The sequence below is a fragment of the Micrasema longulum genome, unplaced genomic scaffold, assembly GCF_059751315.1.
Source record: "Micrasema longulum isolate JH-2025_06_02 unplaced genomic scaffold, ASM5975131v1 h1tg001583l, whole genome shotgun sequence".
NCBI classification, from domain to species: domain Eukaryota; kingdom Metazoa; phylum Arthropoda; class Insecta; order Trichoptera; family Brachycentridae; genus Micrasema; species Micrasema longulum.
Window position 1 is genome coordinate 114,538 of NW_028278766.1, and position 16,893 is coordinate 131,430.

The following is a 16,893-nucleotide window of genomic DNA, read 5'->3' on the forward strand; positions in this document are numbered from 1 at the left end:
TTCTGCACGAGAAATTTGACAGTATGGTTATCTCGCGTTTCAGCAATGTCAACTGGCCACCAAGATCGTGTGATACCCATTAAACTTTTTCTTGTAAGGCTACGTTAAATCACTGACTTATGCAAATAAGCCGCAAACGACTAATGCCCTAAAAGTCGACAAAAACATTGCCATCATTGAAATCGAGTCGAGTCATCACAAATTCGACTTCTCAGATACGCGCCGTCCAGCGAATCCGCGAGGTCCATTTGGCCTATATTATATTCCATTCGTAATGTTATCAAATATTCTTTCAAATGAAATTTAAAAAAATAACGGTGTCTTATACATTACTTTATTTAAATTTAAAGTTTGAGCCCCTTTAATGGAAAACCCTATATAACATATTACACAATAGACCGAGAGAAATATTGAAATATAAAAGAGATGTTAACCCTTTTTAAAGGCCTTTACAAATGACCCTAGATCATCTTTGTACAAAATACTTTTAGCTTTTACAGTTTTCATGTTTATAAGATTCTTTCTGAATTTTTTGTTCATCATAAGCTAATATCGTTAATAGGCTAAACTATTACAATTACTAACGACGAAATTAAGCCCAGCACCTACATTTTTTGTAATCAAAAGTGGAAGTTCTACCAGCTGATATTTTTGCAATCACATTTAACAGAGAAATTTATATTTTTTCCAGGGTTTTTGTCCACGGAGCTGGTGGAGGACTGGGGTCCGGTGGGATGGGATCCTCCCGTGGGGCCACTTCACGTGCGCTGCTGGACCTCCACAAGGGACAAGTGCTTTATGTCCTCATAGGTCAGCAGGGCATGAGCGCCTGCGTCAAGGTAATTCAATTTACTGAAATTCCTCAACTTACTACCGACGATTTCTGTCGATAAATGGTGTCCTTTCGTAGCAAACTTTCCTATTATTTGTGACCCTTTATAGCCAAACTACATCCTCAATCTTTGATTCTCCCAAGTTCAATTCAATTAAATTCATTTATTCAAATAAAACATATACTTTACAAACATATATTCAATACGAACATATTATAAAAAAGAAAAAATCCATGAAAGAGACTCATGTCAAAGTAGTAAGAGAATCCTGCTCCGGAAAACCCCTTCGGACACATGGAACATATCAATATCCAGAGCGATGTTCAGCATAGCGGTAGCCCTTCCAACAGGCAGGGTGGTCCTGTATATTGGAATATAAAACAATCTATTCTGACGCTGCCTCAGACACATACAAACCAATGCTCATCATAATCTCAGAATTACCGATCTCAAGTTAACCTAAGGTCGGGTCTTCTGGTACGCAGTCTCCAAGTCCTTTGTCTCGTACTCGTAATAATATTTAGTACTTTGAATTCTTCGAAGAGCAAGTCACTTGGATAACGAAATGTTTTTTTTTTAATTACTCGGATTAAAGATTTCTGTGCAATTGCTACAGGTTCAAGGGCTTAATTATACTTATCGTATCATGTTTTGATCAAAAGACTCTCTCTGTCCTGACGGAGTCCAACTGCAAGCATCTGAATAATGGTTCGGCTGCCGCGGTGGACGGCTACGGAGACTCCGGCGTCCCTTACTACCACAGCAAGACTCACGAGATAAAAAACACCGTCATACAAGATGGCGGGGGTGGAGGCGGCGGAGGAACATTTCTATTTGTTGTAAGTATGATCATATTTTAAACCATAGATTGAACTGATAGAATTAGTGAAAAATGGGAGGAATTTCGGTAAATATCGATACGGTATACTCAGTAGCGGCGTTAGGGTAGGGCGCGGTTGGGCGACCGCCCAGGGCGCCAGATATAAAGGGGCGCTGCAGGCGCCCCATTTTATCCTCTCGCTCATCGAGCGAGTCCAACTTACTCGCAAATTTCCTAAATCTAGCAACAAACTCGTTATAGTGGCCCATGATGAGCCTATAACTTCTCCAAAAAAGAAATTGGAGGATGAATTTTTCCACAGCCTTTTGGACACAACCTTAATTTCACTCAATAAAAGATTTGAAAATAAATGAGTACTCGAAATCTTGGTACTTTCTGTTTAATATAAAAAAGATTCTGGAAAAACCAGACTTTCTCAAACTCTGTGGTAATTCTAACATCTAACATCTGGTGGTAACATCTCTGCTGGCGAGCTCATACTAATGAATTAAGCCGCAAAATATTTTTCAATCTACACTCACTTAGAAGGTTGCAAAAATTCTTACCCATTAGTACTAAATGCACTCTTGTACAAGCATTACTACTACCCATTCTAGATTACGCTGATGTTTCCATGACTGATTTAAGCTGCGAGCAACTCGATAAACTTGAACGACTTCAGAATACATGCATAAGGTACATTTTTGGTCTTATGAAATATGACCACATTTCCGATTATCGTAGGCAACTGAAATGGCTCAAAATTAGACAGCGGAGAGACTATCACTCCCTCTCACTTCTGTTCAATGTACTTCATAGTCCTAACGCTCCTATATACCTGTGTGAAAATTTTCAACGCTTATCAGTTCATGGTTTACCTCTTCGTTCTCATTCTCAAGGCACTCTCTCGAAATAAATAAAATAAATAAAATAAACAAATACGTTTATTTCTATTTTTATATATTTTTAACTTTTTAATCTTTTTTTTCTATGGAATATGTTCTGTAACTTGAATTATAAAAATAAAACTTTTATTTTATTGGTTGGTGAAGAAATTGCTATTTGGCAATAAGCCCGCCAATAATGTACAAATAACATTATGTACAAAAAGTTAAATAAATAAATAAATAAGTAATTTCCAATTGAAATTAACAGTAGATTCTAAATCCGATATAGATGGTTGTATGTTGTGTGATGAACTCGCAAGTCTAAAATCATTTTTGCCTGATCAGAATGTGGTTACTTCTGTCATTATTTTGAATTTTATCAGAGATCGTAACTTACAAGAACCGTAACCAAATGTATGGATAGCGTTGCGAATATTAATCACTATACTTGTAGGTTTCCAGTGGGGAAAGGAGTTTTTCTAAGCTTAAACTGGTAAAAGCTTATCTACGATCGACAATATCTCAATCTAGATTAACAAACTTCGCATCTTTGTCTTTTTCCTAAATATTTGAATAAAAGAGTTCGTTGACAGAAAGGCTAGAAAAGAACAATTTTATTGGTATTTTTTTTAATAATTGGTTATTTTATTATAAACCTTGCCTTTTTTCGTATGAGTTTAAAGGGGTGGAAGATAGGGGGCGCCGTATAAATCCCGCCCAGGGCGCTCGTAGTGCTAAAACCGGCCTTGGGTAAACTTAACTTAACAGGGCCGGCTTCACCCCTCCACCGGTCATTCTTAGAAAGTTCTACTGAGCAACTATTTCATGTTATTCTAACCAAACGAAACATTCCAGGTAGACAAACAGCGCTCTGCCTTCCCTTTGATGGTGGGTGGCGGTGGCGGAGGCCTGGGGGCGGGCAGAGCCAGCAGCGGAGGCTCTCAGCACGGAAGGGGAGCTCCGCCCCCCCAGAAGAGACCCTTCACGGGACACATGTATGGGCCGCCGACCTCTACACCAGGTGAATATTCTATTTTATTTTAGTTTTTGCATTATCGTCTATTGAGGGTCGGTTGATATGCTCCACCCCTGAGCGGATTTGAGTTGATCAGTCGAGCTGATTCTTGTGCATTATGAAGCCTATTTGAAATTTTCAATGGTTAATTTACAACAGGGCAGTGGCGAATGGTGATTTTATTTACGGGTAAACTACAAAAAATATCATCTATTTTTACCTACATAGAAGGTACATAATACAATGTAAGTAATATATACTAAAAATTGATATTTTTCTGTGGTTCTGTGTGATACAACAACTCTCATCCATGAAATCAACTCAAACGACGTAACTTTGTGATATATCATATTATATTATGCCGTCTCTGAGGTCATGTGGCCTTACGCATGCGCTGCAATTACACGGAGTTTTCAATTTTCACCGCTATGGCGCTGTACTAATTGTCAAAATTTTATCCCAACTTAATTATATTTTAAAGAAGACTTATTTTTCTTTTGTATTTAAAATATGCCATTTGTGTCAAACTTAAAACGATTGAAATTTTAAATAAATCGTAATTAAACGAAAAATTGCCGGGCGAAACAAAATTTTTGTCACTTTTAATGCGTAGATAAACGTATCGAGGGGATCTAGACCCGCTGGTATAAGCCGATGTACTTACATCAAAACTTGATGGTGGAGGGATCAGTAGTGTATCTTAGTAGTCGGTCGGGAGACTTTTATCTTCAACTTTCAACTTTTATCTAACAAAGCTAGCAGAACGTAAAAGCTTGTCAGTACCGAGGTTTGTAAACAAGTATGGATAAAGAACACTTCATTATACAATTACTATAATTTTCAATAAGATTTCTAAGCTGATCTTTAAAGAAAATGTTGACAAAACTCTTAATAAAAAAAATATTAAATGGCTCATATGTAACAAGGCTTTATATTGATTATTATTTTATGTTAACGGTCATCTATTTAAATTTTGTGTAGAAATACGTATGCTTTTAGTCATTTTACTGGAATAAAATAAAATAAATAAACTGTCGGGTTGTGGTCCCGTGGCTTACAAATAACGATATATAATTTTGTCTGTTTGCAGGTGCCGGCGGCGGATGGTCCGCCGGCTCGGGGCTCGTGACGGCCGGCCACGAGGAGGTGCGCGGGGGCGCGGCCACGGCGGGCGGCGCCGGCGGGCGCGCCTGCAGCGGCGGCGGGGGCCCCGGCGCCGGCGGCTTCGGCGGCGGCGGCGGCGGCTGCGCCCGGGGCGGCGCCGGCGGCGGCTGGGCCGGTGAGACGAGATATTTGCATTAGCTCTACACGAATTCGTCGTCTTCTTTACCGAGACTCCTGCTCTTGTAAATGATCCAAGTTGCGCTGATGCGCGTTGAATCAAATGGCCGAACACGTGTTTCGGCTTATGGCCTTCCGGAACGAGAAGAGGGAGGTAATGTTGGACAGTCTGATGGATGTTACCAAACGAGTCTGAAATTCCACTTCTGGTAGATTCCGAAATATCCCGAACGGATAACGGATAATTTGCCGCCTGGACACGGGTGTGCGTTTATGGCAATAATCTAAATTACTGCATCTAAATTATGCTATTTACATAAATTATTAAATAATAAAGTAGACTTCTTTAACCTACTCTCCAAAATTAATAAGTATTTATTCCATCTGCCAGTCTGTAGCAATAACTATGCACAACATTCTTTCCTCTATCGTTCTTGCTCTAACTATAATGCTTTTTTTTCATCTATTGATATATTTTACATGCCCCTTAATTTATTTAAAAGTAAATTAAGACTTATTATCACTGGCTGCGATACGATCGCACTTACAATTTAATGATGCTCACACTTACACACACCTGAACACTTACTCCCACACCAATACACATAAACACACCCTTTTGTTAAAAACAAAGCGAAAACTAACTTGAGAACAATTTCACACACACAATAGGCTACTCGCGTACACGGTAATATAATAAAACGACGTGTAAAAGTGTGTCTGCTATTAGAATCGTGGCACCTACTGTCGTCTGGTGTCGGCCGAACCGGGAATCCCACGCCGGCACCAACCGGCGTAATTGTAAATTGGCGAAAATCGAACCGGCGTAAAACGACGCTTACCTGTACTCATTATTTGTACTTGAAGTTTTAAATAAATAAAGCACATTGAAAAAGACTTGACAGTAAATTTAACGTGAGTTACCGTGGAATCGCTGGCGGCTCCTGACCGAAAACATGGGCAGTGCATTTCTTTGCATTTTGTCAATTGTATATTAAGTTCAATAATATTATAATAATATGACAGGTCTGACGTGATAAACGGGCAACGGTATGACAAATGACAGCCCGCGCATCGGAACTAAGAACGCTAAATTCGTCTAACATTATACGCACGTTATAGGATACTAAATCAACTAAATTCGTACTAATATCATGTCATCACGCATGTTCAAAGTGACATTGCAAACGAACATCAAATCTGCGCATGCGTTGGCAATGCCCGGAGTATGTATATTATCTTCTCCCTCTAACGCACAATTCACCGGTATAAAGCCTTGTCTATCTCGCTCAAATGACGATCTTAGGAGAAATCACATATTTCATACAAATTAAGGGTAAAGAATTGTGCAAAATAGAACATGCACAGGGACGATTGCGCATGCGTAGAGAAGATGAGAAGATCGTCCGCTAGAGTCGATTTCGCTAGATCTTTCTCATTGCAACGAATCCCTGTTTCTTTGTACCTATAAAATATTTTTACTATCAATAAAATTACTAATTTATTTTCACATATTTTTACTCGGCAGTGCACTGCACTTATGCACATACTAAGGAACCGCCTCTGCATGGAATTACCCATTTGATGTTTTACAGGTGGTGATACTTCCCAAAATATGACCAACGGAGAAGGCGGATACTCTTTCGTGGACGTCAGCTGGGCGGTGGATGGCTTCTCTGAAATATCTCCCGGAGGGCATTCGGGACAAGGGCAAGTTATCATCATCCCGGCCATTGAAGTGAGTATAAAAAAATAGATTGACAAGCATGATCACGTCAAAACAAGCATAAGCTGAAACAGATGCACTTACGCATTCAAAAACATGAATTTTGAATCCTTGAACATGAATTTTGTATGACTTTTGGAAATCACCGAGACGGTACGCTTAACGATCGTCTGTATGTATCTACTGATCGACTACAAAGCCGGCTCATTTAACGTCTCGATACATACACTCGGAAAGATAGTAAAACAGATAGAAAAAATATAAAAACTAAATATTTTTTCACAGTGGTAACATCCTAACGGCTAGATACTCTTATTTATTAATAGGACAGAATCTACTGACATTATTTTCACATCTAGGCGTTCGTTTTATTAAAGTGACAGTTATGTAGGAATTTAATTCGACTTTAAAATTTACTAATTTCTCTCATGTTTTTAATAGGCTTTTAAGATAAAAAGTGCCAGCCTCAAAACGATCAAAAATTTTAACAAATCATAATTAAAGGAAAATTTTCTCGGTGGAACAAAATTTTTGCCACTTTTAATGCGTAGATAAACGTATTGAGGGGTTCTAGACCCGTCAGTATAAACCGATGTACTTACATCAAAACTTGATGGTGGGGGTATCGGTAGTACACCTTTGCAGTCGGTCGGGAGACTTTTATCTTCAACTGTGACGTCATACTGAAGCTATGTCATTTTAGAGCGTAGATGTGTGTAACGCGACGTACGCTTCCCCTTGTTTTATATTGATTTACTTATCCAAAACTTGAAGGTCGATAGGAGTCGATAGAATATCTTTATAATCGCTAAAGGGAATTTATCGTCAACTATACCGTCAAGGTGAAGGTATAACGTCTTAATCTTCCCATCATAATCGAGGTCCAGGATAGACGTGTGTGGTGGTCCATCCTCTCTACCTACGCCTACTAGTAATAGTAGTGAATACTTGACTGTGTTTAATAATTCATAATTTGCATTACCAAGAAACTCGTTGCATTATTTTGCTACCAACTTGTAACATTATCTAGACTGCTTGCTGTTATCGTCCTTTAACAATTGTGTATTTTTAGGGTTGCGGGTGTGACTACCGCTGCATTGCTTTGGATGAGTACAGATCAAAAACTCAGTGTATCTGCCCTCAAGGATGGGTTGCCACAGGGAAAAACCAGACAATGTGCGAACGTAAGTAACAATTTTCTTTAAGGATACCCTAAAATTGAGAAAATTCGTCGAAAGAAGAGAGTAAAACGCTTTAGTATGCGTTTCTGAATCTTTTTTAACACGTGATTATGTTTTTGACACGTTTGCCCAAAAAAGTATCTGTTTTTTTAAATATGGCAACCGTCCGTCTTCGAAAGACGAAGGTGATGTACATTTAATTGGAAGACTGGGAAAGACAGCTTTTCCGGTGACTGTATAGTCCTATACGGGACCAGCACAGTCGGCCACGTCTCTCACACTTCCAGGTTGTGGGGGGGGGCTCCAGTAGGTAGCTGCCTTCCTCTCAGTCTTTTAAGCCTCAGACTTTCCAGCCAGAGGTCGTCGTGTGCCGCTTTTCCCTCCTTTACGGCTCCTCTCCACACATCTCTGTCCCTGGCGAGATCTTCCAATGATCAGCGTCAATGCAAAAAGTCTTCATGTCGCGTTTACAGACATCTTTAAATCGCAATCGCTGACCACTGTGGGATCGTTTAGCATCACAAAGCTCTCCATACATAATATCTTTCGGTATTCGGCCATCATCCATTCGACTCACGTGACCGAGCCATCGCAGGCGTCTTTCTTTTAAGATCACCATTGCCGAAGACATCTGAGTACGGGTTAGTATATCTACATTTGTCACTTTGTTCTGCCACGCCGCGCCAAGAATACGCCGCAAACATCGCAAATAAAACGCGTTAATTTTCTTTCTTGGTGTCTGTAAGTGGGCCAGGTTTCACCGCTGTATTTCACCGCGCACTGAGTACACAGGCTTGGTATTTTGGTAAATATGGTTAGTTTATAATTTTTCCAAACTCTGTCTTGGAGGTTTTCAAATGTGGTGGCTGCTTTTCCTATTCTACAGTTGGTCTCCTAGTCTAACGAACAGTCTCCAGACACTGTTGAACCGAGGTAACAAAACTTTGAACAGACCTGTAGTATTTGACCATCAACTTTAATTTCTGGCCTCTGATCTGTGTCTTGTCGTAAAACGATTAAGATTACGATTTATTTTAATAGTCCAGTCAGTAAAACATTTTTGTGACAAAACATAACATAACACAAAATTTTCATATATTTGTGTTATTTTTTATTTTATTTTATTATTTTATTAATTTTTCACGCCCTTTTTTCACGGCTTTTACATACATGGAAGCTATATAAAACATGAGTGTTATGATAATATATTTGTTTGGTTTGGCAACATTATGCGGCCACTTCACGCATGCGCGCAGATGAGATGTCATGCGGGTTTAGGGGGCTTTTCGCGATTTTCAGAAACAGCGCGATGTATGCAGACTTGATTCTACGCGCTTTCTGGTATAATAGCGAAATATCAGTTTTTTTTACATTTTAAAAGTAATAAAAGTCTATGAAAAGTGATTTAGTGAAAAATTTTTTCGCTAATAATAATTAACTTTTTTATGCTACTAATAAGTACTAATAAGTAGCATAAAAAAGTACTTTTAAATTGGTAATTTTGAATTCCCGTGAAAATGGTCATTTTATTGGCCACGCCCCAAATACTCGCATGTCACGATTCATGTTTATTTGTTCCTGCCATTGAAATTTGTGAAGAATAATTTCACACATCTTGGCGTCACAACAACCAAGGCCAAACACGTCGCGTTTTTCTACGAACGTATTTTTATTGAATTAATTTTTTACATTTATGCGTGAAAACATTTCTCCACAATATCCATATTGAATTTGAAAATACAATTAATTATTTTTAATCCATTTCATATCTTAAGCGATTATATGAGTGATAAGATACCTATAACAATGGGGGTCCCTCAGGGGTTAATATTAGGTCCCCTATTGTATTTATTGTATATTGATAACCTTCTTCTTCTTCTTTACGTGTCATGTCGGGTCCCTCCAACGTTGGCGGTCACTTGGGAAAAGCTTCCCTATCCTGAGCAGTGTGAAACAGCTCCTCCACAGTTCTAATCCTGGTCCATGCTCGGATGTTTCGAAGCCAGGAAAGCTGTTTTCTTCCGACCCCTCTGCGTCCCTCGATCTTCCCCTTCATGACAAGCTGAAGTATGGCATATTTATCACCTCTCAACACATGGCCAAAATATGAAATCTTACGGAGCTTAACAGCGGTGAATAGTTCTCTATTAGTATTGGCTCTACGTAATACTTCATTGTTGGTTATCATATCGGTCCAAGATATTCTTAGCATTCCACGGTGGATCCACATTTCAAATGCTTCAAGGCGGTTTATAATATTAACTTTTAGAGTCCACGCCTCTACAGCGTACAGTAAGACAGACCATATATAACATTTGACCATTCGATGTCTCAGCTTAAGGTTTATATTATTGTCACAAAGAAGATTTTTCATTTTGTTAAATCCTGTTCGGGCTGCTTCTATTCTGCATTTTATCTCAATGTCGGGGTTTAGATTTTCTGTGATGATACTGCCTAAGTACCTAAACTTTTATTGATATAACCTTAGGCATTCAAATATATCAGGTATTTCATGTATGCATATGATACTCTATTGATATATAGTGGTGATAATGAAACCCAACTGCAAAACAACATCAATGAGGATCTGAATAAATTTATGTACTAGTAACATAATAATTCATTAACAGTAAATACAAATAAGACTAAATATTTGATAATAAAACAAAAAAACTTACTTATAATTAAAGATGAGCAAATTAAACAAACAGCAAATGTTAGGTACTTGGATTTGGAAGTGGATGACAAATTAGCATAGACACAACATATCAAAGCAATTATAAAAAAAGTGGGTCCAATTATTGAGATAATGAGAAGAACAGAAGTCTTTGATAAAAGTCCTAAATTAATGATCTACAATGCTTTCATACTTCCACACTTTGTATGTGCATTATTAATATGGTCGCAGTGTAGTAAACGAATGCAAGAATCAATACAATGAATAAAGCACTTAAAATAACGTTTAATCTTAATAAATATACCAAAACCACAGATTTCTATAGAATAACAAAAATGCTCAATTTAGATGAATTAATTTACACAGAAAAGGTAAATGTTAAATATCTTAAGATGAAAAAGAATAAAATAAAGACTAATATTAAATTAAATTTTAACCTCAACATACATTAAAAAAATACAAGAGCGTCTAATAATTAAACTTGCAAACAATCTAGAAATAACAGAAAAAGGAACAGTTTTGTGTATAAAGCAATGAATTTCTACAATTCACTACTTTCTAATAACCTTAAAAATAAACAAAATATATACGTACCTAAACACACTATGTGAAAAAACTTCTCAAAGTCCCTGTGTGGTACTAAATTCGTATTTCCTAGCCTTTAAAGTAAAATAATTGTAAAACAAACTTCACATACTCTCAGATTAACCTTAACCAGATTAAAATACTTAACTTTAATATCAATACATAGATGACGCTCCAACTCGCTTGTGGATGGTTTCTCGATTCGGTAACATATATACAAAAATCAAAAATGTTACCTGTGTGGATATTCGCTAATAAGCGGAATGGGGAATGTTGTAGTACCTACTTAAAGTGGCCACTTAACCCAGCCAATGACAGGTCATAAGCCCTGTAAACGCTCGAATATCCATAATCCTGAATTTGAAAAAAAATTCTACCTCATCTCTGTAGGGATATAAATAAAAAAATATTAACCAGATTACCTTAATCATCATAATTATTCATTTTGTATTAGAAAACACCTAAAATAAAGCATTAAAATGCAAATGATGACGCAATAAAACAATATTTCAAAAGACAATTCGCACAGAGCAATATGCTTATTGACGTACTCGTTATGACCATTCTTTATCTCTCGGATTCCGTGAAGTAGGGATCATAACTGCCTGAATACTATACAGTCGTTAAAAAATGAAGTTCAATTTATTATTTTACAAACGATTAAAAGTTCAATGACGTCATTTTAATGAATAATTACTTTTTTATGGAAAGGGTCTTGTCTCAAGTGTAGTGAAATTATTATTTATGTTTACAAAACACAACACTAAGATCAATACTACTTTAAGCTAGGGTTTCCTAGGACAGCGGTGCCCGTATTTTAACGGCCGTAGTGAACGGTGATGCAATGGACAGCCGTCGTAAAGGTGACTAGAGTGTGGTTTTCTAGGAAAACGGTGTTATCAACAGCTGTCCTAGGAAACCCTAGCTTTAGTGACGATTGGTTTGAACGCCTAAATAAAACAGTTCTTACAACCCGTGTGACGAGTGATACGTGATGGTATTTTATCGACACAATATATTATATCCCCTCATTCCAGCACTTTTGCTGATTGGGAATATTTCGTAAAAATAAAATATGTAATGCAATGTAAAGTTAAAAATGATGTATGGGTATTTTCTCATAAATAAATAAATCTAATGTTATGTACTTACATATTACGTGTTCGGTCAGTCCAATGCCTCTCAGCACTGATAACAGGGGGATTTTGTGTTTAAGTGGACTGTATGGAATTGTTAATCACTTCTAAAGTTCTTCCGATTGTTCCTTTTATAGAGCACTTCACTATTGCTGCAGCATGGATATCGGTATCGTGTAGATGTTGATGAACTGCACAATTTAGTCGTTTATACAACACTCACTTCGCTTTGTACGAAATATGCTGACGCAGAATATGATAAAGACTTATCAGAGTGACAACCTTTCACATGTGACTTACACACAGGACGGTAGAAGCACAATAGTTTTAAAATAGGAAGGATTTGGGAAGGAACGGAATATTTACAGTCTTATATTAGTTGCCAGTATAGCAATGTAAAATCAGTACTCAACAGTACGTATTGTCATTTAGTTAGCTGGCGGTAGAAATAACGTTCTCCGCAGGATGAAATATGCCCAGAATTCTAATGCATTTGGAACTTAACCATCTGGTAAAGCCCCTGGGACCAATATTAACATCTTACGATATGCATAAATCATGTATTTTTATGAAAAAGGGTCGTTTATAGAAAGCACTTGAAAACCATTTGCTTCGACGCGCGATAAATATTATTTTGCGTAAATCTCAGGATGTAGCGTGGAAAAAATAAATGTACCCATTTTTCGTATCAAACCTACCCCTTCAAAGGACCAAAACTTGTATTATATAAACCCATACGCAGTCCTTTGAGCATGAATTAGAAATTTGATCTCACGTGGTTACTACGTCACTCTGACGTAATACTTAGTTTTAATATCGGTATTTTTCAAGTGTAACAGTATAATGGCTATTTGTAATGTCTTTTAAATAATAAAATGAATATACAACATTTTCGTGTTTTCTCAATTGATCTGCTGGACTTCGAATATTATTCTCAGTGTGCTATACTACATCGGCACATAACACTAAATCTAAAAATAAAAAAAACGTATTTTTATCGGTATTCGTAGTGTGTGATATTTTCCTATTCTATGATGTGACGTATTCAAACTCCTCGAGACTAACAACTTTGTGTTAAGTTGGGAGACATAATTAATATATTTTTTTGGATTTTTTCTAGTTTTGGACGAATGGTCGGCTTCATACCTCTACATCATGGTATTTTTCTGTATCTTCTCCATTCTGCTTGTTGTTGCCCTCACTGGAATATTTCTTATTCTATGTAAGTTATCACAAATAATCTAATTTTGGAATGGTAATTATTTATTGATATGTACGACACAGTTTAGTTAAGTATGTTCTTTACATAAGATTCATTGAAGCTATATACAGTATGTCCCAAAAATTAACGTCAAGTCAAAAACGGGTGATAGGCTACCGTACATTCACGGAGACTGGACCGCTGTGCATGTGCAAACCACGAGCCCATTGCGTGATATCGCATGATTGGCCCATTTTACACCTTGGCAAAAATCTACACGGCATGATAAAATACAATACAGTGGATCGATATTTATGGTTTGACAATTATTATTTATTTATTTAATGCCTGGCAAACGCAATAACCAGTCCACCATGAGACCGACTAATCTTTAGTTGATTTCTTTTTGCAGGATTTTTGCCTTAGAGTATTCGCTAAATTTAAATAATAATTTTGATAAAATTGTCATCAAAATCTCTTTTGCTAAGTTTAACTTTATTATTTGATTCGGGTTGTGGTCCCGTGGCTAGTGTTGCTGACTCACGGATCAGAGGTCCGAGGTTCAAACCTCACTCTGCCGTAACTTGATTTCTAATTTCTAATAGTGAGTTATTTAAAACAAACACTGTCAACATCTAAACAGCTTGAGTAAATTAATCCTGACATTTTTGTATTTTTTCAGATAATCGTTACCAAGTTCGAAAGCAAGCTGCTCTTCGCCACAAAGCACTGCTGGAGCAGGATCTACGCCTGAGTAGGCTGAGAAGCACAGCTGACGAAAGCGCCCTGACGAGTTTCAACCCGAACTACGGGTGTGACGCTGTACTGGCAGGAGGGGTTGACGTCAGACAACTACCCCAGGTGGCCAGAGATAGCCTGCGACTGGTCAAGTAAGTTAGATAATGGAATGAAACGTTTAAGACTTGTGAATCGTAATCATCTCCAAGTTTTTTCCATCCATCACGCTCCTAAATAACATCGTGAAAAATTTAAATGCTTATCAGTTCATGGTTTACCTCTTTGTTCTAATTTTCAAAGATTCTTTCTTATCCTACTTATAAAGTAAGATAATAAAGGATAAAGCCGTGCGTCTTGCCTGTAGAATCATCTCCCAACTACTATCAAATATGTTTCATACATTATCTACGTTTAAATAATGTCTGAAGAATCATCTCTCTTCTTCCTCAATCTCTCCTTTAATTTTTCTATATTCAATTTTTCCCATAGAAGACTAGAATCTATATTGAAAAAAAAAACAGTTCTATGTTTGTTTTGTGGCGGGCAAACACCAACAGCCGTGAAGTTAGCAGATCCAAACTCTGCTTTAGGCCGCAATGCGTGGTCCGCTGCAACGTCAGCCCTGACGAGGCTACTAAACACCGTACATCGAAAATACTCGACACATTTCATCTTGACAGTTCGTTTTCCTGGCCACCAGCTCTCCGCTAGTACTCGCTATTGTAAATTACTTCTGTACGAAATAAAAGATGTAACCCGTGTGTAACTACTTAATAAATACTTCAATTGTAATCCATATTTCTCATTTAACCTCAAATCAACAATCAATCATGAAAAAAGAATTGTGAAATTTGTAATTATGCTTCACCAACTCAATGGAGACAGCTAAGTTTGCGGTGTCGAGTAGTATAGTTGAAATCTGCTTTTTTAAGATTTGGGGACCGTTTTGAATTTTGCATTATTTAGGTAGGTAGGTTTTTATGAATGATATATTTTGGCATCAATAACTAATTTGCCGTTTATAATAGAGATTTCTAAGTTTGCTCCTAATACCCTCATGTATAAACAAAAAAATGACTAAATAAAAATAAAATTTATTAGAATGGCGCCCAACGAGGAGCCTACATTTAAAACATCCTAATTCATATAATGACATTTTGTTTTGTTGAAGAAAATCTGTAAAATTTTGCACAATCTGTTGAATATTCTTCTTCTTCTTCTTGTGCCTTATGAGGTTTCCTCGATGTTGACAATCTCACACTCCAAAAACTGTTTGATCTAAAAACTAAACATATAACAATATAATTATCTATTTATTCTAATTAGATTTTAGGTTTTCGTTTTTTTTGTCCAACAAATATTTGCGTTCTTGAACTCAAGTATTTTAATTTTGAGGATCGTTTTCAACGAGTTGTGATTAACTCACTATTAGAAAATAGTGAGTTCAAGTAGCGTGGGGTTCGAACCTCGAGTCTCTAATACGTGAGTCCGCGACACTAGCCACGGGACCATACTTTGATTCTTTTGCTATTTAAAAGTGGACCATCAGGCTTATATAATAAGATAAAAGCGTAAAAAACCGTAGCATTTTTTACGTATTTATTTTTTACATTGAAAAAAATCCTCGAAGTACTAAGTATGCGTTAACGCCAGCTGGTGCAGGGTTCTTGCTTCGACGGTCTCAGCAATCTTGTGTGACATGTGAATGAGGAAAAAGACACAGTTTCTTCAAAATACTATTTATTATTCAAATTCCGCAATGTCACATAAATCACATTTGAAAACAGTCTGAAAAAGTTGAGCGGGCACATAATCAATTAACATACCAATCAGCTCGAATAAAACCACAGGGCAATCGCCTGTCACTTAGGACCTTCCGTCATCGTCTGTAGAGGCTCACTAATCAATGTCACAGAAATAATAATTATTTCAACTGTTTTGAAAGATAACCGCAGTTTCTTTAAATGATTACACAGGTAAACACATTTACCTAATACACGTAACACTTGAGGATGCGTACACTCCTTGCCTGCTACGGTCTGACTTTCCGTCAGCAACTCGCACAAGCGCACTTGCAGACTCCAAGACAAAGACTAAAGCTTGTTACTCTCTCACAAGCTTTCCAAAACCTATTTCAATTGCATTCTATAAAAAGTAATACTGATATTTTAGTACCAAACACAATATTACTTAGACCTTTTCAAACAATTACAAGATTTCTCTTCCTCAATAAATTGAATTATATGTGACATCCTAGGACAAAAAACAATAAGCTAAACTAGGATCTTAATACTTAAGTATAGGACAAATGCCCGGTTCTTTGAAATATTACATAAAAAATATTAAATAAAAATACATAAAAAATATAAATATACATAAAAAATACAAGGGTACAAAGTATACACAGTAAAATAAATATTTCAACTTCAGTCGAAAACATTTAAAAAGGCATAAAACAATAATTCACCAATATTTTTAGTTTGTCCAAATTTTGTAGACAATGACTGGATTCAAATCCCTGGGGAGCTGTTTGTATTAACATATTAAAACAGGGATGAAGAACATTTAAGAGAAGGTAATATAGAAGTCCAGGCATCTACAGGGCTTATGACCTGTCAATGGCTGGTTTAATGATGAATGTTACACAGCGTGTAAAGTGGCCACTTAAAGTGAATATAAAGTGAATATGGAATTGTATTTTGATAATAAGTGTGAATAAATAAATAAAAAAAAATAAAAAACCAGCCATTGACAGGTCATAAGCCCTGTAGATGCCTGGACTTCTATGTTACCTTCTCTTAAATGTTCTTATC

General features: G+C 36.8%; 1 protein-coding gene across 1 annotated transcript in view; it reads left to right on the forward strand.

Annotated features, from left to right (window-relative positions):
* Positions 1 to 16,893, forward strand: part of Alk (Anaplastic lymphoma kinase) — a 75,138-nt gene that overhangs the window by 39,727 nt on the left and 18,518 nt on the right. Inside the window, exons 11-18 of the mRNA XM_088236608.1 lie at positions 692 to 839; positions 1,496 to 1,672; positions 3,396 to 3,561; positions 4,646 to 4,834; positions 6,432 to 6,574; positions 7,635 to 7,746; positions 13,262 to 13,363; positions 14,025 to 14,232. Coding sequence (XP_088092734.1) covers positions 692 to 839; positions 1,496 to 1,672; positions 3,396 to 3,561; positions 4,646 to 4,834; positions 6,432 to 6,574; positions 7,635 to 7,746; positions 13,262 to 13,363; positions 14,025 to 14,232 — 1,245 coding nt within the window. The remainder of the gene's footprint in view (positions 1 to 691; positions 840 to 1,495; positions 1,673 to 3,395; positions 3,562 to 4,645; positions 4,835 to 6,431; positions 6,575 to 7,634; positions 7,747 to 13,261; positions 13,364 to 14,024; positions 14,233 to 16,893) is intronic.